This window comes from Coregonus lavaretus (genome assembly GCF_964263955.1).
Source record: "Coregonus lavaretus genome assembly, chromosome: 4".
In the NCBI taxonomy this organism is placed as follows: domain Eukaryota; kingdom Metazoa; phylum Chordata; class Actinopteri; order Salmoniformes; family Salmonidae; genus Coregonus; species Coregonus lavaretus.
Genome location: NC_139991.1, coordinates 7,184,288 through 7,206,575, shown reverse-complemented (window position 1 = coordinate 7,206,575; position 22,288 = coordinate 7,184,288). Strand labels below are relative to the sequence as shown.

General features: G+C 45.6%; 1 protein-coding gene across 2 annotated transcripts in view; it reads right to left on the bottom strand.

The window, feature by feature from the left end:
* LOC311128188 (unconventional myosin-Ie-like) overlaps positions 1-22,288 on the bottom strand; it is a 54,479-nt gene that overhangs the window by 10,181 nt on the left and 22,010 nt on the right. For both annotated transcript variants that reach the window (XM_084160195.1, XM_084160196.1), the window contains exons 2-19: positions 21,004-21,147; positions 19,666-19,755; positions 18,995-19,089; positions 15,342-15,429; positions 12,155-12,244; positions 11,181-11,312; positions 10,562-10,696; positions 10,181-10,313; positions 8,281-8,477; positions 8,093-8,173; positions 7,233-7,319; positions 7,024-7,110; positions 5,731-5,898; positions 4,873-4,958; positions 3,406-3,487; positions 2,899-3,005; positions 2,117-2,215; positions 1,147-1,291 (exon numbers count right to left, since the gene is read on the bottom strand). In XM_084160195.1, coding sequence (XP_084016321.1) covers positions 1,147-1,291; positions 2,117-2,215; positions 2,899-3,005; positions 3,406-3,487; positions 4,873-4,958; positions 5,731-5,898; positions 7,024-7,110; positions 7,233-7,319; positions 8,093-8,173; positions 8,281-8,477; positions 10,181-10,313; positions 10,562-10,696; positions 11,181-11,312; positions 12,155-12,244; positions 15,342-15,429; positions 18,995-19,089; positions 19,666-19,755; positions 21,004-21,147 — 2,046 coding nt within the window. The remainder of the gene's footprint in view (positions 1-1,146; positions 1,292-2,116; positions 2,216-2,898; positions 3,006-3,405; positions 3,488-4,872; positions 4,959-5,730; positions 5,899-7,023; positions 7,111-7,232; positions 7,320-8,092; positions 8,174-8,280; positions 8,478-10,180; positions 10,314-10,561; positions 10,697-11,180; positions 11,313-12,154; positions 12,245-15,341; positions 15,430-18,994; positions 19,090-19,665; positions 19,756-21,003; positions 21,148-22,288) is intronic.

Genomic DNA, 22,288 nt, shown 5'->3' with positions numbered 1-22,288 from the left:
GTGGTCTAACTGTATGTAGGCAGGTCAGAGAGAGGGGTGGTCTAACTGTATGTAGGCAGGTCAGAGAGAGGGGTGGTCTAACTGTATGTAGGCAGGTCAGAGAGAGGAGTGGTCAAACTGTATGTAGGCAGGTCAGAGGGGGGTGGTCTAACTGTATGCAGGCAGGTCAGAGAGAGGGGTGGTCTAACTGTATGTAGGCAGGTCAGAGAGAGGGGTGGTCTAACTGTATGTAGGCAGGTCAGAGAGAGGGGTGGTCTAACTGTATGTAGGCAGGTCAGAGAGAGGGGTGGTCAAACTGTATGTAGGCAGGTCAGAGAGAGGGGTGGTCTAACTGTATGTGGGCAGGTCAGAGAGAGGGGTGGTCTAACTGTATGTGGGCAGGTCAGAGAGAGGGGTGGTCTAACTGTATGTAGGCAGGTCAGAGAGAGGGGTGGTCTAACTGTATGTAGGCAGGTCAGAGAGAGGGGTGGTCTAACTGTATGTAGGCAGGTCAGAGAGAGGGGTGGTCTAACTGTATGTGGGCAGGTCAGAGGGGGGTGGTCTAACTGTATGTAGGCAGGTCAGAGGGGGGTGGTCTAACTGTATGTAGGCAGGTCAGAGGGGGGTGGTCTAACTGTATGTAGGCAGGTCAGAGGGGGGTGGTCTAACTGTATGTAGGCAGGTCAGAGAGAGGGGTGGTCTAACTGTATGTAGGCAGGTCAGAGAGAGGGGTGGTCTAACTGTATGTAGGCAGGTCAGAGAGAGGGGTGGTCTAACTGTATGTAGGCAGGTCAGAGAGAGGGGTGGTCTAACTGTATGTAGGCAGGTCAGAGAGAGGGGTGGTCTAACTGTATGTAGGCAGGTCAGAGAGAGGGGTGGTCTAACTGTATGTAGGCAGGTCAGAGAGAGGGGTGGTCTAACTGTATGTAGGCAGGTCAGAGAGAGGGGTGGTCTAACTGTATGTAGGCAGGTCAGAGAGAGGTGTGGTCTAACTGTATGTAGGCAGGTCAGAGAGAGGGGTCGTCTAACTGTATGTAGGCAGGTCACAGAGAGGGGTGGTCTAACTGTATGCAGGCAGGTCAGAGGGGGGTGGTCTAACTGTATGCAGGCAGGTCAGAGGGGGGTGGTCTAACTGTATGCAGGCAGGTCAGAGGGGGGTGGTCTTACCGACTCAGGTGCTTTGATGAAGACCTTTGTGCGTCCAAGCTGGAACTGGTCCTGGTCCATGTTGACCGCACGTAGGAGATGAAGAACACCCTGCTTCTCATCTCCACACCATGTAGGCCACGACTCCTTAGTCAGGATGGCATACCTGAGGAACATAATGAGGGGGAGAGAGATAATTACATGAAGACAAAGAGGGCAGGAGAGAGAGGGCAGGAGAGAGAGAGAGAGAGAGAGAGAGAGAGAGAGAGAGAGAGAGAGAGAGAGAGAGAGAGAGAGAGAGAGAGAGAGAGAGAGAGAGAGAGAGAGAGAGAGAGAGAGAGAGAGAGAGAGAGAGAGAGAGAGAGAGAGAGAGAGAGAGAGAGAGAGAGAGAGAATATCCACAACCAAACCCTCATTTTGAATTTTGGAAATGTTGTTGCAGCATTTGCGAGGGATTGTATATGTTAAGCGTATGAGCAATGTAAGGCCTATGCTAGGCATTAAGGAGCGGTATGCTATTGCTATACCTGCCCTATATGATGCAAGGGAGGGGGAAGAGGCCTGGGGCGCATTAAGAAAATACATTCACCACACCACAAGTCTAACAATAGAATAACCAAACTCTAAACTCAGCAGTGCTTTTTTGACGACTCTCATATGCGTATGATACAGTAAAGCCTACAACAGAAGCCCTGAGCTCTCCCTGTGTTCTATAGCAGTGGTTCTCATCAGCAGGCCCTCGACCCTGCCAAAACTAACATTAGCAAAGTGAGCACTTCCTGATTGCCTGCATATCCTTTTCCTGAGAGAGATGAGAGAGAGGCCGCCCTACCATATGCTGCTGACTGGGATAGGGGCATACAAAACTAACCGCTGTCCTTATTCTGGGAGGGCAGGGCAGATAGTGTCACATGAAAGTGACTCATACACTGAAAGTGTAGAATTAATTCATTCCTTTATGCCACTCTTCCCCCAGAAGGAAGGGCCTTACCTGTTGAGGAACTTCCTGAAGACTCTGCGGTAGGCGTAGCCAGCACGCCTCACCCTGATGTTCTCCTTCAGGCCCAGGTACTCCACTTGGTGCTTTACCCTGAGGAAAAAAGAGAGAGAGGGGAATACAGGGTCAGTCTGGCTGGGATGTAGGAAGAAGGTTGGTCAGATGCCTCAACCAACCCTTCACCACAAAAATATATTGGTGAAAACGTTCATCTGTCAGCACATCTATCTACTTCCATTTCTAAGATACATCTAAATAGATCAATTCTATTTTATGTTGAAACTTATGGTGGGGCTATAAAATAAGGAACTAAGGAATCTCTTTATGCACCCAGGCTTCCTGTGAAAACGGCAGTTCCGGTGCTAATTAGGCATTCCAACCTGAGCCTGAGCCCAGCTCACTGCTGCTCACAACAGGAAGGCCATTAGGCCTGAACAATACAGCCCCCTGCATCAGTACATCTCGTACCCAGCCAGGGAAGAAAGAGCGGGAAGGAAAAACAGAGGGAGTTAGAGTAAGAGTGTCTCAGAGACTTCCTCCATCACAGTCTTAAAGAGGCCAGAACAGGGACTAAATACAATACCAGTGAGTGATTCAACAAGCAGACCTAACAACATTGAGTTGAGTAATGTGATATCCTGCTCAATATCATTTGACAATCTCCAGAACGGACTGTAAATTATGTAATAAAAACCAGTTTAGTTTGACACTTTCACACACATCTCAAAGACTATGTATTTTGCAGTTCCCTGACATTTCAGTGTTCAGACACTCACCGGCTCTCCTCCCAGTCCTTGGGCTTCTTGGTCTCATTGGGTTTGATGCAGCGGATGTAGTGAGGGGTGCACTTCATCAGCGTCTGGACCAGGTCATTCGCTTGTTTCTGAACGGAGAAGGAAGAAGAGGAGGAAGAATAGTTTGTGTTTAAAACATATCAACTGTATCTAGATGTTGTTGTTGAATCACTGTTTGTACTCCAAGCTGTAGTGTTCAGGGACACAGCACTGACGAGACTGATTACAAGGTGGTATCTTTGTGCTTGAGAGATACTGATGGGTGTCAGAGAGAAAACCTGGCACCACGTCCCTGATTAAATCTGTCATCACTAGAACTACATAGAGACGACACTAAAACAACACTGGAGTGAATGAGCTTTTCATCCGCAGGCTCTGGATTTGCACCTGACAGAGAGTGATAAGGGCAGGTAGGCGCGTGGCCCATTGATATACCCATGTCACAGATGTACGGCGTGCAAACACACGTCTCACAGCTGCTCAACACACCTTGATTTTACTCCCCGCTGTCGTCGGCCGGCCTTTCTTTTCGGTGTTGAGGTTATCTGGAAACAGGGCCCTGATGAAAGCTCTGTAGAGGAGAACCAGACACAGGGTATAATAAGGACTGATAGACAACATTGGCAACGTGTATAGAAGACCAGGCTAGGACTGTTTTCCACTTTTCTTAGAAGCAGCAAACTCTGGTCTGTGGAATCTCTGAGCTGGCTGCCACTGACTCAATTCACATTGTTGTTTAGCTTCAAGGGACTGAGCTGGAGTTTGAATAACTGTGGTTTTTATCTGCTCTCCTGCCAAACTGACTTTCACTTCCTCGAAAATGTGAATTTTTATTGAACTGTGACTGGAAAGTTATACCAGCAAATATGGTATTTTCTCATTCGTTTTAAATCATGCTAGTCAATGTCCTCGCTCACAACATGGTCTCTAAACCCATGATGGATGTGTGCTGGTCAGAATGTAGCACATAGTTGCCAGCATTCCAGAACCTCAGGAACCTCTCAACAGTTCTGATCTCAACCTTTCTGTTTATCACTTGAAGTACTCAAAGTGCTCATTTTACAGTTCTCAAATAAACCTGTTGTAAATAACAACTAACAAGGTTCAAGTTCAAGAAATCTACTGCTTGAGGAATTATTTATTTGTTGTTGACAAACATACTAGTCAAGTAGAAACAAATACAGGGCCTTTCAGGACAAAACATTTGCAAACGTTTACACATAAGAGCTACCATCTTCCCTGCATGAGTATTTGTCTGGTCTTAAACTTTTTAATCAAGGCCATGGGGACATAAGGGTGGATCAGTGGGCTTTGTGTGTGCAGATGGACCAGCAGCACGCTAACAATGTCCAGCTGACTATAATTATATTTTCTTTCTTCTCTGAGCAGACCTGCTGAGCTAAGGAATGAGGCTCCTTTCCCTCCACACGTTTGTGTCTGTGTGTCTATAAGTGTGTGTGTGTGTGGGGGGGGGTGTCTGAGAGCACGTGTCTGAATGGGGTCTTGGGGTCTTTGCGTGGCCCACCCTGCAGCCCCCCTGCAGGCTACACACAAAAGGGCTTTAGAGGCTGTTGGGGCTGTTTGCACAGATGGCCACTGGCGGCTCAAAGGAGGCCCAGGAACGCACAAGACGGGCAGGGGAGTCTACTCCTCAATGTGGCTCTCTAGCGAGACTGTGAGACACTCTCCAGACCTGAAAAGTCATGAGCAAACCCCCAAAACACAGCTATAGAGAGGGGCAGACAGACAGGGGAGAGCACCCCCAGCACACTCCTATTGTACTGCCTTTTCCAGCTGCAAGTAATCTGCAAGTCTCATTCAGATACATCCATTCATATACATCATAATAGAAGATCTCTCTTTGTGGATTTCTAAACAAAATGCTCAGCCCGGTCTCAGAAAGAACAGGCAGCCGCATATGCTCTCTAATGCTTGCATAAGTGATGAGTGACTTACATTTCACTGCTTTGCATCAACTCGATGAGGTCACTGAAGAGGACGTCACGGTTCCTCTCACAGAAGCCCTCTGCATCGTAGGACACCTGGAGGAGAGATGTTAGAGGGTTAGTGATGATCACAGCACACAGTTAACCCATTCAGATAGCAGTTAGTACCCTCAGCTCAGTCCAGGTGCCCAATCAAAATGAACTGAGAGAATGTTAATAACAAATAATTAATTGACAAAAGAGAATCGGTTGATGACATGTTCTCTGCAAGAGACACTCTTATCCAGAGCGACGTACAGTAGTGAGTGCATACATTTCATACTTTTTTCATACTGGTACGCCATGGGAATCGAACCCACAACCCTGGCATTGCAAGCACCATGCTCTACCAACTGAGCTACACGGGGAAACAAGTCAGGGCACCAAGACCACTAATCAATGTTCAACTTTTAAGCTTGCTTCCCAACTACAGCTTCATATACATAGAGTGTGTATAGATCATCGTTATTGCCACTGGGGTGGTACTGTAGGAATGTTCTAAGCCATGATGGCTTGGGACCCCTCCAAGCCTTTATGCCATGGCTCATTAGGCCTGTGGCATGTAGAGTGTACCAGGCTGAGACCCAAACACATCTGAAGCAGTAGATGGAACAAACACAGCACAGACCATGAGAATGAAAGGGTGAGAGAAATGGATAAAGGCAGTGAGAAAAGGACTGGAAAAAGAGAGAGACGGTATGAGAAGAAAGAGCACAACGGTGTGAAAGACAGAATGAGAGAAAGATAGGGGGAGAGACAAGGCAAGAGAGGAGAGAGGGATAAGGAGAGGAGAGGAGAGGAGAGAGAGGTATACTGCAGTGTTGCAGACCTTGCCAGCGTAGTGGTGGATGATGAAGCCTTGGTTCCAGCTGTTGAAGTGTTCATGGGAGTTGATGGCCACCCTTAGCTTCTGCAGCATGGTCTGGTCTGCCCCCTCGCCCACCGCATGCATGGTGGCACACACGTCATCCAGGATGCTCATGATGCCAGGGGGGTTCTGGGAGTAGAACCAAAGAGATGAGCACAGAGAACAACCTCAGCCAAGATATTAGATCTAAAACATTAACATGCCCCCTATGACCATCTTGATTATAACTGACAATGCCAACTTTCGATCCATCAATGTCATGGATAGACTAAAGTGATGAACGTGGTTTATTTGTTTGTGTCCTCGACCAGCTCGAAGCATAACAGCAGAGCCAATTCAGAATTAGCTACCACATTGCATCCCAGAACATCACACACCCACACACTGAATGATGTCATCACAACACACACACACACACAACTGCTGCCCTATCTGGCTCCACACGGTGTCCATGTACACGGCGGCCAGTGGCCTTCACTGGGGACAGTAGTTGCAGTGTCTCTGGCTCTTTAGATATGGCAAAGTCACAAAGAGAGAACACAGGTTTCTGTCACCAGTGGAAATGCAGCTCTTGTAAATTATTATTTATTATTGTTGTTTTTTCCAGGGGGTAGATCAGCTTTAATATTGCAGATAGATTGAAACTTCCATCAATGTAATTGTCTGCATCACTTCCAATCCCCCATATGTTTTTTTCTCGCATATATATATATATATATATATATATATATATATATATATATATATATATATATATATATATATATATATATATACATACACACACACACATATATATACACACATCCTTTAAAAAAAAATATTTCCCTTTAGCTCTTGTAAAGTTGCCATAGTCACAGATGTAGCCAACTGGGCCTGGTCTACAAACAGAGGAGTCAGAGACTGACAGACTCCCTGCTTGGCTGCCTCAGATCTCAGCTTGTTTAAGGGCCGCCCTTGTTGTGGATTTCATGGATTAAGCCCCTCAGCAGGACGGATAAATCAAATTAAGAGGCATGTCGGCACGTTTGAGGATGTTAGACTGCCGGTCATGGGAAGAGTGGGGAGGCTTCTGTGGCCCTTTGTAACTCAATTTACAGAGTGTTTGTGCTTATTTGGTGCATAAAGAGGGCAGGCATAACAATTGACAGACCTATCTAAAGCAGTCTTGCAACTGTTCCGTGTTATACCATTTATATGTGACTTCAAGGTGTGCATTACATGAATAGTGGGCACTGGGGACTCTGTGCTTACCAGTTTGCTCTCAATGAGATCGCAGACGATCTTGTTGTTAAAGTATTCGATAGGAGTCCACCGGATGCCTTCTTGTACATACTCCTCCTAGAGAGAGAGGGGGGAGGAGAGTGATTGGTCAGACGATGATTCGCTACTTAAACATGAGAAAAGTAGCTTCTGCTGGTGAAAAGGTGTGAGAACAATGAGTGAAAAGCCCAAAATATTACCTGCTCAGCTTTAAGTGTGAGCTCAATGAAGATCTGTTGCAGTTTCTCATTCACAAAGTTGATGCAAAACTGCTCAAAGCCATTTTTCTACACAAGAAGAGATGATGTATTAGTGATAAACCAGAGAGGCTGTGAGAGTTAAGTCATCCATATGGCCACAGAGAGACCGGGATATCCTCTGGGCTTCCTGAATGGGCCCTGTTTATGAGGAGAGGTTATTTACCAGTCAGCCTGGCATGGCTGGAGGAAACATCTACATAATACTTTACACCACAATGGACCTGGGACTATGGTGTTATCTAAAGAAACCCACTGTTTCCCTTGTCAGGCCCTCTGAGCACTAACACAGGAGGTTTCATTTCTCTGTGCTTCGTTAATAATAGGCCTGTGTATTAACATAAGGACTGTGGATGGACAAACTGGACCTCACCCAACCAAACTGTTTAGATAACAGTTGTATGCGATCTAAACATACAACTTAACATTAGCTCCTGTTAGGTATCAGAGGACACGTTCATCATGGTTTAACACTGGAGCCACGCTATGATACTGAAGCTGTCCCATTTCATTATTTAATCAAGGACAGTCCTTTTCAGGGGGCATCACTGAGACCCCCAATAATGCAACCTAAACAAACAGCTAATCAGATTAGAAAGGTCCATTAAAGACTGTTGTCCCAATCAAGAGATGGGACATAATCCGGACACTTTACAAAATCAGTCTGATCCTCTGTCTTTAAGCTGTTTAACTACCCAAACTTTACTATGATTATTGAGATGTAGTGACCATGTATCACCTTATGTTATGATTTCCATATGTAAATCACAAAATATAAAAGGGCAAATGTACATAAAACTTACTTGGAATATTTCAAATCCATAGATATCCAACACGCCAATATTAAACTCCTGATGAACCTTCACGATGGCTTTGTTGATGGACTGAAACAAAAAAAAATGCTTTGTTACATTTGGCCATTTAAGAGGGGAGAGGACCGGGTATTATTCTAAAGGTCAACAGGTCATGGAGAAGGAGTGTCCATTCATACCTCCACTAGGAAGTCAAAGACTCGTGAGTGCAGGGCCTTGGACAGGGCGTCCCGTGTGTAACACGCCTGCTCCACATTCAGTGTCACATCGATGGACTCCATGGAACTGCCCCACTTGCTGTCCATCTTCCTGCTGGTCAACTTCTCCTTCAGCCGCTTCTGGTCAATCCCCAGCAGAAACGCAGGGAAGGCCAGGACTGCAGAGAGAGAGACGAGAGAGAATGAAGAAAGAGAGACTAAGAGACATTCTACAGACGTGTGGCACACACCCTCCTCATGAAACAAAACACCAGTACATTCTGAAGACGTTGGATACAACAAAACAAAGGGTTCAATAACAAAACGGAACGCAATCAAGTCTGGTGATGACTCATTGCTCCCTCCTCCCTGCCATAGCCACAACAAATGGGTTCTCCTAGCAGAGGCCTGAGCATGAAGAGGGCCATTAGGGCTCTCCTGAGAGCACCTCCCTGCCTCATTACACTGAGTCACTTCCCAAGAAGGAAACTGCTCTCAGCCTCTTGGTCTGACTCTGGCCTGACGGTGTCTGAGAATGCATCAGATGGATCAAATAGCCCCCATTTGGGAAATGAGGGTGTGACCGACTGTACTCCATACCACAGCACAGGCCAAGTCTATCCTCAGGACCGTGCTGCATCTCCTATTGTAGCCTGCCAATGCACTCTTCCTCAAAGAGGATATAGCATCAATGACAAGCAGCCAGTTCATCTATACCCAAAATAACGATCCATACCAGTCTGATGGATGGTTAGAGGTTCATATGTACAGTACAAGGGAGTGTTCTTTCTCGTGGATCTGAGGTAGGGATTTGTTTGGCTGAGCGTGAGCAGATGTTTATGTGGACTTGTGTTGGTGTGGTTTTATATGGGGCACCAGGGGTCTTACATTTACATTTTAGTCATTTAGCAGACGCTCTTATCCAGAGCGACTTACAGTTAGTGAATACATATATATATATATATATATTTTTTTTTATACTGGCCCCCCGTGGGAATCGAACCCACAACCCTGGCGTTGCAAACGCCATGCTCTATCAACTGAGCTACATCCCTGCCGGCCATTCCCTCCCCTACCCTGGACGACGCTGGGCCAATTGTGCGCCGCCCATGAGTCTCCCGGTCGCGGCCGGCTGCGACAGAGCCTGGATTCGAACCAGGATCTCTAGTGGCACAGTTAGCACTGCGATGCAGTGCCTTAGACCACTGCGCCACTTGATATGTGAAACACATTGCAGTCAGACAGGAAGTGAGATGGGGGGGGGAGAGGAAACGCAGAGGAAACGCTGAGACTCTACACAACGTCTGACTCTACACAACGCCGCTTTGTACCCTGGCTAACCAGAGGGGCTACATTGCATCATTCAGCCTGGATGGGTGGCTGTGAGGCGGGCAAGGAGATGTCGAGAAGGAGGGAGGGAGGAAAGGGAAGAGAGGTGCAGGGGGAGAGAAGGGGTGGGGCAGGAAGAGGCTGCATTTCTCTGAGTCATTTTAGTTTGTGATGTAATACGCCCAGACCTTGAAAATTGTTTTTTATTTTCTCTGGTAATTCAGCGTGGCCTGGAGCTTGGCTGCAGCCATGCATTAACACAATGAAGCTTTGGGGAGTGAAAACAGTCAGCGCAGCGTGCTGAGAAATGTGCTTCCTAACCTAACCGTCCCATAAAGGGCAGCCCAGGACATTGGAGAGGAACGCCAGCAGGACATGCCAATCTGCAGGCTGGAGACACACAGAGACAGTCTAACTGCATTTCAACATGACCACTTTCTCCCTTCCCACTCCCTGTTGACTCCCCTCACAGACGTGAAAGGACTGGATTGGTGTAAGCAACAAGCTCTACCTAGCCCTCTACATAAACAAAGTTACGAGGGTAGGTACGTACACTCCTCGCTCTCAACGGCGGCGTAGTTCCCTGCTTCCCTGAAGTTGATGTTCCCAAGATGCAGGACTCCGGCTACGATCTGCAGCACCAGGCCGCGGTCCTCCCCTGAGATGCCAATCACCTCCATGGCATGCTGGTAGAGAACAGAGACAGAACAGGAGACATGAACCCAGGGCTGAAACGTGTGTTTACTTACTGCTGTGGTACCCAAACCACGTCCTCTAATTACTCCTGTTGTGGTTTCACTGGTAAAACAAAAACATGTGGAGTACAGGGTACAGAATGCAAACAACAGAGGAGAATGGAAGAGAGACTGAGAAAAGAGAAAGAAAGGCAAAGAGAGAGAGAGAGAACCATAACAATGATCCCAAGTAAACATACCACAGTTTCCTGAAAATCGCTTTTGTCGTTGATGTCATCCACTTTGTAGGACCCAGACTGATTGAGGTAATTGTAGTAATCTAGGCTTGTGATTCCGAGGCTGCTCTTCTGTTCTCCAGTGGCTCCCTCTATCAACTGCACAAACAGAAGACAGTGTTAGATGATTACACTACTTTCAAGTAAGAGTAAGAACCTGTATACAGTCATTCTAGACTCAAAGGTCTACAGGAGCTTTCAACCTGTGAACTCGCATTGCCTTTCCTCACATTTCTACATGTCAGAAGTCTTTTAGACAGTCAGCACCATACACGCATGCTCATTAAGTGACCAGCACCACACGTTTTCCACCCAATTTAGAGTTATATGCTTTATTCTCCTTTCATGTGTCAAGAAAGTGGCATTATAGGACCTCTCTTCCAGAGACCTCAAGCGGTTCACAGTGAGAACAACTCAACCTGCTTTCAGGAGCCAAATGGCACTTGTTACTGTTAGTGTCCTGAAGGCTGAATTTCACTCATGGACACTGTGAGACAATTCCTGTCCACATTTCCCCAGTTCTAAAACACTCTTATTAAACAGGAAAATGATAAAAACACACCATGTTACCAGAGTCCCTCACCTGATAGAATATATGGAAGCTCCTCTCTCCAGGATTCCTCATGACGACGCGCGATTTCTCCAACAGGAAGTTGGAGATTTTCCCTCCATCTGGCTCGCCGCCGGAGCTGAACTGGATCTCAAAGTATTTCCCCTGAAGGAGGAGAGTGTGGCGCTTTAGTATCAGCTGAAACCCAGAGCTCCCCGAGCAGGAAATAACAACCATCACACAGGTTGTACTTAGGGTGCACACCTGCAGCCCAGTGGTGTGTGTCCTGAGGCTTGACCCCTTTCTCTCTCTCCCTCGCTCTTTCCCTCTTTTCTCCAGACAGGTCAGTCCTCTGTAATGTCTATCACATTCCTAGCCAGTCTGAAGCCCAGAGTGCACTGAGACACAGACACTATTCATACAGGGAGACTACCTCAACCATTTCTCAGACCATGTGTCAAACCTCATTTACTTTCCCCAAACTAAACCAGGAAAACTAAGAACAGAGACAATACTGCCTTTTCTGTCAACCTGAATACAATACTTACCACTAAGCTCTGTTGTGAATGCTGTAAGTGGGTAAACTGGCTTTAGAGAGCACTAAAGTCTGCCTTTAAACCTCTTTCCAAGCTAACTAACTGTCTTTAAAGTATAGTATGTGTCTTTCTATCTGCATCTTTACTGGCAGTGGAGTGCCCACTCTTTCTGTACAGTGTGTCCCCACAGCCCACACTTGAGGCCACACTTGAGGCTAGCATCCCCAGCCAAGAGGAGACGGGAGAAGGCAGTAACACGGCTTATAAAAAGTGGAGCACACTGTAATTCACTATCTCCTTTTTTTCTCTTCTCTATTTGCACTGGACGTCCTTGTGTTTTCTTTGGTTCCGGAAACGACTGTGAAGCAGTTTCAAATCAATCCAGGGCAGAACACAGTGCCAACCATATGATGTTAGGCGCCCCCATTCCGCTAATAAAAAAAGAGATTTGGAAAGACGTGGGACCCTTACAAATCTGCTGGAGTTGTTGTTCCTCACTGTCTTGGCGTTCCCGAAGGCCTCCAGGAGGGGGTTGGACTGGAGGATGATGTCTTTGACGTGCTGTGAGGGAGCAGACAGACAGTAGGCTCGTTTTAGTGACTGACAGGTAGGGTATAGAGATAGTGGGTAGGGAGACACTACTACACTCTGCAGTTATCCACATCCATGCTGGCAGAGCAACATGCACCGTCTTTGGAACTTTCCACCGTTGCTCCGCTCTCATAGCGTCTGGAGCACATTATCTTTCCCATGAGCCATCTGCATATCAGGAGACCATGAGTTTTAAATCAGCACAGCGTCGTGGAGACAGAACTATTTATCCCCTCTATTACTGAATGCTGAAGTGGAGTGGTAGGATTTCTTGGAATCCTTTTGCGTCCCTGAACTATTGTCCTCTATGAAGAAAAAACATTAGTAGCATGGCGGTTCTACTATAACAGATTTTTGTACTTACCCCAGGGCTCAGTTAAACCTTACATATTTATGACACTAATCAAACAGCTCTGTGAGAGCCACCTGAGACTTCAAAACACTTACAATTCCCAGGTTAAAAACACATACTGTGTCTGTCACTAACATCGATTTTCATGCATATGATTCTGGGGCATGGTAATCTGATTTGCATCCTTCCGTCAGAAACTGATACAGGGTGATGATAATCTGAGACAACAACTCTGCTGTTCAGTCAGGTGAGAAGTATGTCTGTTTGAGTAGACAGGGGTGGTGAAGTGACAGTCACTCACAAAACATTACCCCCTCCCCACCCACACACATTCCACAAGCACTTACACATCCCACATGCACACAGGAGTTGGGGATATGTGAATGAGACATGGGGACAGAGGGATTGGCCAAAGCTAAATGGGGCAGGAAGGGTATTGAGAGAGGTAGGGGGTTTCCAACACAATGGAGACCTTATTCAATAAAACAATAGAAATTCCAAGGGCAATTTCTGTAATATACTACATAGACCGCACATAGACGTATTCTAAGTCCATAGAGATACTTTCCACATTCTTCAACAAACATTACAAGCACACATCTTAAAATGATTTAAAAGATGCAAGGCACATAAGACTCATAGCCAGTAACAATTCAGAACCATGTACAGTGCACTCAGAAAGTATTCAGAACCCTTCACTTTGTTACGTTATTCTAAAATGGCTATTATTAATTATAAAAAAACAGAAATACCTTATTTACATAAGTATTCAGACCCTTTGCTATGAGACTTGAAATTGAGCTCCGGTGCATCCTGTTTCCATTGATCATCCTTGAGATGTTTCTACAACTTGATTGGAGTCCACCTGTGGTAAATTCCATTGATTGGACATGATTTGGAAAGGCACACACCTGTCTATATAAGGTCCCACAGTTGACAGTGCATGTCAGAGCAAAAACGTAGAGCTCTGAGACAGGATTGTGTCGAGGCACAGATCTGGGGAAGGGTACCAAAACATGTCTGCAGCATTGAAGGTCCTCAAGAACACAGTGGCCTCCATCATTCTTAAATGGAAGAAGCATGGAACCACCAAGACTCTTCCTAGAGCTGACCGCCCGGCCAAACTGAGCAATCGGCGGAGAAGGGCCTTGGTCAGGGAGGTGAACAAGAACGCAATAGTCATGCTGACAGAGCTCCTCTGTGGAGATGGGAGAACCTTCCAGAAGGACAACCATCTCTGCAGCACTCCACCAATCAGGCCTTTATGGTAGAGTGGCCAGACGGAAACCACTCCTCAGTAAAAGGCACACGACAGCCCGCTTGGAGTTTGCCAAAAGGCACCTAAAGGATTCTCAGACCATGAGAAACAAGATTCTCTGGTCTAATGAAACCAAGATTTAACTTTTTGGCCTGAATGCCAAACGTCACTTCTGGAGGAAACCAGGCACCGCTCATCACCTGGCCAATACCATCCCTACGATGAAGCATGGTGGTGGCAGCATCATGCTGTGGGGATGTTTTTCAGCGTCAGGGACTGGGAGGCTAGTCAGGATCGAGGGAAAGATTAACGGAGCAAAGTACAGAGAGATCCTTGATGAAAACCTGCTCCAGAGTGCTCAGGACCTCAGACTGGGGCGAAGGTTCACCTTCCAACAGGACAATGACCCTAAGCACACAGCCAAGACAATGCAGGAGTGACTTCGGGACAAGTCTCTGAATGTCCTTGAGTGGAGCCCGGACTTGAACCTGATCGAACATCTCTGGAGAGACCTGAAAATAGCTGTGCAGCGACGCTCCCCATCCAACCTGACAGAGCTTGAGAGGATCTTCAGAGAAGAATGGGAGAAACTCCCCAAATACAGGTGTGCCAAGCTTGTAGCATCATACCCAGGAAGACGAGGCTGTAATCGCTGTCAAATGTATATTATTTGTAATAAATTAGCAAAATATTCCAAAAACCTGTTTTTGCTTTGTCATTATGGGGTATCGTGTGTAGATTGATGAGAAAAAAATATAATTTAATCAATTTTAGAATAAGGCTGTAACATAACAAAATGTGGAAAAAGGGAAGGGGTCTGAATACTTTCCAAATGCACTGTACATGGAAAATGTGCAGTAAATAGTCATACACCCTTTTACACAAGACTCACTGAGAGCGTGATAGCTAACATTAGCTTTGAACTTGAAACCTTGACCAAAGTACAATAATTCCTGGGTGGAAAAAGCACTATACTAATCAGACTGAAAAAATGACTACCATCACAATCGCGTCTGAGTGGAAGCATCTTGTGATCCAGCTTATATTCCTACAGACTGGAAATTCCAAGCCCTTTTGAGTGGGCCAATAATACCAGGGAGGCTGGTGGAGAGGGGTTGCTTGGGGACTGGACATCTGCTGAGTAGTGTGGGGGCCAGATGGCTGCTGGGGGGGGGTTGGGAAAGAGGGTATATGGGGGTTGGATGGGCTGCTGATGGCCTGATAATGATAATAGGAGATTGGAGGGAGGGAGGGATAACAGGAGATGGATTGGGTGGTGCGGAAAAGGGAGGTTTAGACAGGAAACAGCAACTGGTCATTAGGAAGGACTGATGTCATAAGGTACATTGTAAATGACGGTGGATGTGTGTGTGATCGTCTGAGATGAATCACATGTTCACAACTGTAGTTGAGCTGTGTTTCACAGTGTAAAATGAAAGTAGCTTCTCTGGACTCACCTGTACTCTGGGTCCTCCTCCAGACACTCTGGAGATATAGCCCATGATGTATTTGGCTGCAACAGTCTTCCCTGCACCACTCTCTCCACTGAAACACAAAGTAGAGGGGTCAGAACGGTGCATATAACAGGGCACTCCTCTGAAACACAATGTACAATTCAAGGATGCCCACGTTTTTGTCAACTGTATCAGTTGACAGTTAAAAGCTGTCAGTAAGAAGATGCTATAATTACTCTGCTTGCCTTGCCTTGTTATTCAAGAGGACGTCCCTCTTAGCACACTTGGCAACACACAATTCTGGAAATAAGTTAATGAGTATACATTTTCTCTGTGGAAATTCAACTGAACTGCGAAGCTGAAAAGGCAGTTGTAGGTTTATGGTACCAGACAGTAGCATGTTAAATAACACACCATGAAAATCTCCTCTAAGCCTGGTTTTAAGAGGGTCAGTGGGGGTTTACCAAAATGCTCCTTTATTGCCTCTTCTTATCCCCAATTAGCATGAAGGTGGCCTACTACTGAAGGAGGGGATTTCTCAATTTGACAAATGGCTTTTTTTCTTGTCACATCAATGTGCGTTGTAGGAACAGAAGTTTGGAACCAGTCTAAATGCTCTTCCTCTTATTCTCCCAGCTGAGCCAAACTCTTCACTTCAAAGCAACTTTTTTCAAACATCCAGAATTACCAGGTGAAACACCATCTTTTCACTTCCTGTCCACAGAGACTCCAATTCCTGTGTTCACTCAGCTCTCCTTCTCTGTGGTTTATGCCAACCAAAATCAGACTCAGCTCAGCAGTAAACCTCACACTCTAGAAGGGTAATCCTGTTTTGTCACATTTCCTCTGTTTCTTTTCTTCCTTCTCTTTCCTCAACCTCTCCTTGTATTTTTCCTCCTGTCCTTTCACTTCGCCAGGGTCATACTTATTTTGACATATGTGGTTTGGCAGTGGATGACAGAGGAGTCTGTTTTTTATTTCATTTTTTGAAGGGGAGTCATGTCGGTAATGCCCTTCTGAGACGACCCAGCTGCAGACCGTTAGAGGAAGCCAAAATAAGTAATCGAAGCAACTCTATTTGCTTATTCATCTCACTTAGGCCGATACTAGACTCCTCTATAGTATTCAGTCTAGCTTGTTACACAGCTATTCAAAACCAAAACAACTATAACAGTTCTAGATGTAATGGTCACTACAATGCACTCAAAATACAGTCAGTACAGTGACCAAATGTGATCCAATGTTCCTAATCTTTGCCAAAAAGCATTTGTAGGACCTTCACCCTCAAGAGAACATCTGTAAACGGTGGACCTATAGGCATGTTCCTTTCAGCTGGAGCAGGCTAGGGGCTGAATTTTGACTCACGTCCTATTTTTACCCTCCTGAGGGGTGTGCCCCATTGTTGTAATTACACAGCACTCAGATGCTAAACACATTGTTGACTTCCTCTCCCATTTATTGGCCAAACAAGAACAGAAGGAGAGTCATGTCGTGGGCTATATAGACGGCTTACTGTAAAGTACTACACTCAGCGCTGAATCACTGGGCTCACTGATGTCACTCACAGCTCAGCTTGACAAAGAAAGCACCTGAAGTAATCATTACAGACATCAGCTATGAGTGAAATGGAATGCATGCAGAGTATGATGTGGAACATTGGATACCAGTTATGGCATATTTGTATGATTAGGCACATTGTGTTCCCAAGCCACTACAGTATGACACAAACAAATGGGCCGGCACGCATGCACACACACACAGAGATGAGGTGTGACTGAAGTCTGGCTTCTTTTCGACTTGTTGCATAGCATCATTTCCTCCAACTGAAGGGTCCATCCATTAACAGTGACAACTGGAAAACTGAGATGGATTCTCCATTTCCCATGTCATTGTTTCCATGAAACAATGATCCATTAGCAAGCCTTTCATATCAGTGGGGGAGAAAACACACTTCTTTGCAGAACTAGACCCAAGGGACTACTCTACTCAGTATGATGGTAACATTAATAAGCAAAAGAAAACTGTTTTATGAGCAGAGGGTAGAATATAGTGTCTCGTTAGACACTACATTTCAGCCACCCTTCCAGGGATAGAGCTGTAAACTGGCCAGAGCCTTGGTAGAAATGGACAGTAAAAACTGTGCACACAAATGGTGCTATGTGATTTGAAATATTGCAGTGTCAGTGTTTGTAGAAGCGCAAGCACTGCAATATTTCATATGGCATCATTTGTGTTTTAACCACTCACGGAGTTAGTTAATAAAAAATACAAATAAACGATTTTAGTGGAGAAAAATAGGCGAAGTCAGACATTGACAGAAATCCCAGTCAACACCACTTGACCACGTCAGATGACTCATGTCATGTTGAAATACTTCTTTAATAAGTGGGAAAGGAAAAGGTCCCACACAGTGCACTGCTGACCACACTGCCTGGACAGCAATTTCATGGAGGGCTTTGTTTGCTGATCTAGTGCATCACAAATCCACTTCCATTCCTTTTATGTGGGAAACTGTACTGGCAGCTGCTGGCTGTCTAAACAACGGGATGAAAGTGCTGAACCATGGGCCATTCGCCATGAGGTAAGCACTACAGTAACCGTCCGGGCCCCGGGCCTCAGGTGACTGGCCCACAGCATAAAGCCCCAACTATGAGACAACACTTTTCCCTTCGGAGGCCTCCTCCCATGGGAACACATTGTACAGTAACGTTACCCACTACAGGCTTCAAAAACACAGGGGAAGGATCTTTGGACTACCACTAGCTTCCAGGAATCCAGGGCTGTGACCAAACACATTTTAATGGCCAGTTAGGCCACTTTACATTTCCTTCTTGACCACTGCTGGGTAAGACCGACTTTGGTTTGGTTCAATCATATTGCTTTCAACTGTCATGTCTTTTCAGCTGAGTGGTCTAAAGAGGAAAGGAAGCTGTATTTGGGGCATGGCCAAAGAGTCCATTAAGTTTTCAAACAGTCTTGTGATCCTCTTTCGGTCTGAGGCGAATAATCCATATCCGAGTGTAACTCCCAAATGTGTTAATTGTCACTACTCCTCCGCTCTCAATCCATAACAGCAGAGGAACAGTTCCTTCCCTTTCCTTGAGAGAGGACCCATGCATGGGCCACAAAGTACTATGCAGGTGCAATTCCTGTTTTATAAAAGCAGGAAGCTAATGCATAAATAGATGCTGTGTTTTGTTTTCATTCCACATCCTGATAATTTTTTCTAAAATCAACCAGCTGCCACATGAAAAGAGCCTTGAGGCCATATATTTTGACTTGAAGGTGTATTTTCCCAGTCTGCCTTTCCCAGCAGGCTGTGATATATGGATTAAGACTCTGGTTGACGAACCCAGACTGAGCAGGGCACTGTCAGTCAGCAGCACTCCTCCCAGTCAGGTGGTGGATCCTGTTGGGTCTGTTTGTCCCCTTCCCATCTATTATCATCATATTCAACAGCAGCACTCTTCCACCTGTGTCACCATGCAGTCTCCCCCTACCCCTCCCTCCCTCTCGACTTCTCCCTCATTCACAGGCATTTTCCACATACCAGCTCTGTTGTTATGGTTGTCAGCCTTTCTCCCCATACACAAACACTGAAAGGGAGAGGAGGTGGCTAAGACATCATAACGAGACAAGCAGGCAGGCAGACTCACCTGATGATGACACACTGGTTCTCCCTGTCGATCATCATGTTTCTGTACATGTTGTCTGCCAGGGCGTAGATGTGAGGAGGGTTCTCATACTGGGCCTGGGGGTTCAACAGAGATCAGGATCTAAGAATATCTCGTAAAAAACTGTGTGGGTCGATGTTCTTGGTCCTAAGTGGAAAACTGACTGTAAAGGCAAGACTGTAAAGAATTAGGAGTAATTCATGTAATGAAGTAATAAAGTCAGTGGGCTAACTGTTTTTATCAAGCATAGTTAACGTCTGATTTGGCAGCCAAGGCCACTTTCACTACGCTGGCCAAGAACACTTAAAATAATACAGACTTGAACAGGCTGTACTGAAGGTATTGCCAGGCCTTTTCAATGGGTAAGGCAAGTTTCTACATCTGCTCCAACTAAGGGGTGCTGCTGGAAAAGGTATTTGAACCACACCTAACCCAGTTCATTTCAAACGTTGTTCTTTCTACTGTTATCATCGTAAAAACATGACTTATCTTAACTTTTCCAAGTACAATTACGCTAAGCTGCTATGAGGTATGAGGTGACGTTGTGCAAACAATTAGGATACAAGTTGAATACAGTGATAGCAGAATTGTATTTTTACCGAAGTATTGGTACCCTGTCTCAAACTCCTGTCTAAAGAGAAAAGGCTGCTCACCGCGCCCTGATACATCTCCACTTCCTTGTCCCCAAAGTATGGCATCTGCTTGAACGGGTTAACAGAGATGAGCACAGGGCCAATGTAAGTCTGTAGAGGTTATAGGTTAAGGGTCATACTAATGACACATAGGTACCAGTAATATCAACCGTTCAGGTCCCAGTGACTCACATGGTCAAAGGACAAAATAACATTAAGAATTCCCAGAGCTCACTAGTCATCTGCATTGAGCACCAATGACAACCCTCCACTCATTTTACTCTTTAAGACAATGCAGTTTCAGAACATATTTATAAATCTTGACGTGGAGTAGATGTAGAAAAATGACCTAACTGTGAGTAATTGGGCCCATGATGTCATTGCAATAAGCATCTGTGTGGTAGCACTGGAGTGTGTGGTGAGTGGGCCCAAGCCTTGTAAAGACACAGTGTTCACACATCAGACTGAACAGCCCAGCAGTGTAGTGATGTGAGGTTTTGGCCCTGCAGCCCAAAGCAGCTCCCGGCACATAAAGCTGGTATTGAGGGCGCCCTGCAGTGACCCCAGCCCCAGTACACCACTGGCTGGAACACTCGGGTGTTGTTGCTATTTTCTGACCACAATCAGAGGATTGACTCAGAGTTTTCAATCTAAAATGGCCAGCATCCGCTCAACTCTATAATCCTAAATACTGCCAGGACACAGATGAGGTTTTAATTAATGAGCTCCTTCGAGAACTTTCAACATCTTCCATCAAAAGGGTTATTCAGAGACCCAAACATTTCAACACTACTTGGATAAATTATATGGGCACAAGAACAAAACTTTAAATCTCAATATATTCTTGAGGTCTGTAAGAGTGAAGCTGAATACTCTAGCTAGTCTTTTTAGGGATTGTATTGGCCTACGGGGCCTGGGGCATTTACAGATCTGGCCCTGAATGCTCTCAGCACAGCAGTTGTAGGAAAGTAGCTGCACTGCTCACATTCACTGTGCAAGGCGTACTGTACATCTTTCAGGAACCTTTCCCCCCAACCTCGTTCCATATTGCTGCATGGTGAGATTAAACCAGAGTAAACCTGATTAAGATCTATTCCAGCCTGGAGGAGAAGGAAGCTGAAGGAAGCTGAAGTCAGGGGTCCAGATAGGGGTGCAAAGAGGCCCGTCTCCCCCTCTCCACTGGCGGTACATGGTGGGAGTAGCCCAGTATCTGGAGCCTCAAACACTAGATCATTAATCTGAGTTATTACAGCACTGTGAATGATCACTCAGCTATTCTGGGAACAGTGGGAGTGTGTCAATGGCAGGGCTTAGCCATTCTTCATCTAGGTGTGAACTGTGTGTGAATGTGAAGGATACAAAGATGTAGTCATCCATGTATCTCTTCTTGAGGTTGTCCACAATGGCGTCCTCGTTGATCTTGGAGAGGAGCACCATGTCGTCCACTCCACTCTGCTTGACATTGTGGCTCTGCCAGTGGTACCGGTAGTGGCCCCGGCTCCCCTGGAACACACAGAACACAATACACATCTGTTAGTGCCTTCAGACTAGTGCCTTCAGACTGCTCGCAGCCGCATCAAACTATAAAGCACAGAATAATATCTAGGCTCGGAGTTTATCCTGACCATGTGACCTGAAACGGAAAAAATTCTGGTCCTAATAATCTCATTGAAACTTCATTAGCATAAGATTTCCTTTACCTAAGATTTTAATTATCACATTTGGTGAGAGTACTGGAGTAGGCAGCCAAAACTTTTAGCCTGCAGAAAACTGTCCAACAACTGAAATGAACTTGGGCTTTCCCCTGAGTATCTAATTTTCACCCATGCAGACAGAGTTTATTTATTTATTTTTATTTCTAATAGGTGCAAGGTCAGGAAAAGTGCTTTCAGTGTGTTGGCTCTTTGATGTTGTGTTCTGACTGCTGTCAGATCTTTCCCTTTACCTAGCTCCCTCCCCCTCCCTCTCTCTTCCTCTCCTCCCTCCCTCCAATTTTTTTTGCTGAGAGCGGGTCTCCAGAAAGCTTAGGTCATTCATCATGTGTTGTGAGTCAATGTCATCTGGCTACTGGGGAAAGGATTACAATGTGCTGTGAGGAGTGAGTCTCTTTCTCCTGGATGGAGAACCAATCAAAGCCACAGACCAGATCCAGATCATTAGTCAACACTGGACACATCTCAATGCCATTTAACGCTTTGTTTGCCTCCTGATTCCACTGAGAAAGAGCATTTTAAATTCCTCCTATTCTATTTTAGTTTACCTTTCAACTGGAGTGCAGCTTTACAGACAGCTGAACGCTTTGTATTTCTACTCCTGTTTTTTCTCCCTGGTTCTGGAATGCTTTGATTCAACTTTTGAAGAGGTTCAGATTGGAAAGAGCTTGTGCATAGATTAGATGGCAGCAACACTTCCATATTTCAAATTCCATAGGCTACAACAGACTGAATGGTGCAATGTGACAATCACTTGTTAAATGGCAATTTGTGGATGAAGACAAAAAGCACAGTTGCACTAAGATTTTCTCTACCAAAGCAACACAGAGCAAAACCATGGTGAAATTACAGGAAAATAAAGCAACACCACAGTAGATTTAACTGAGCAATGGAAAGCCATGGTAACTTTCAGTAATTTACTTGTACAAAGT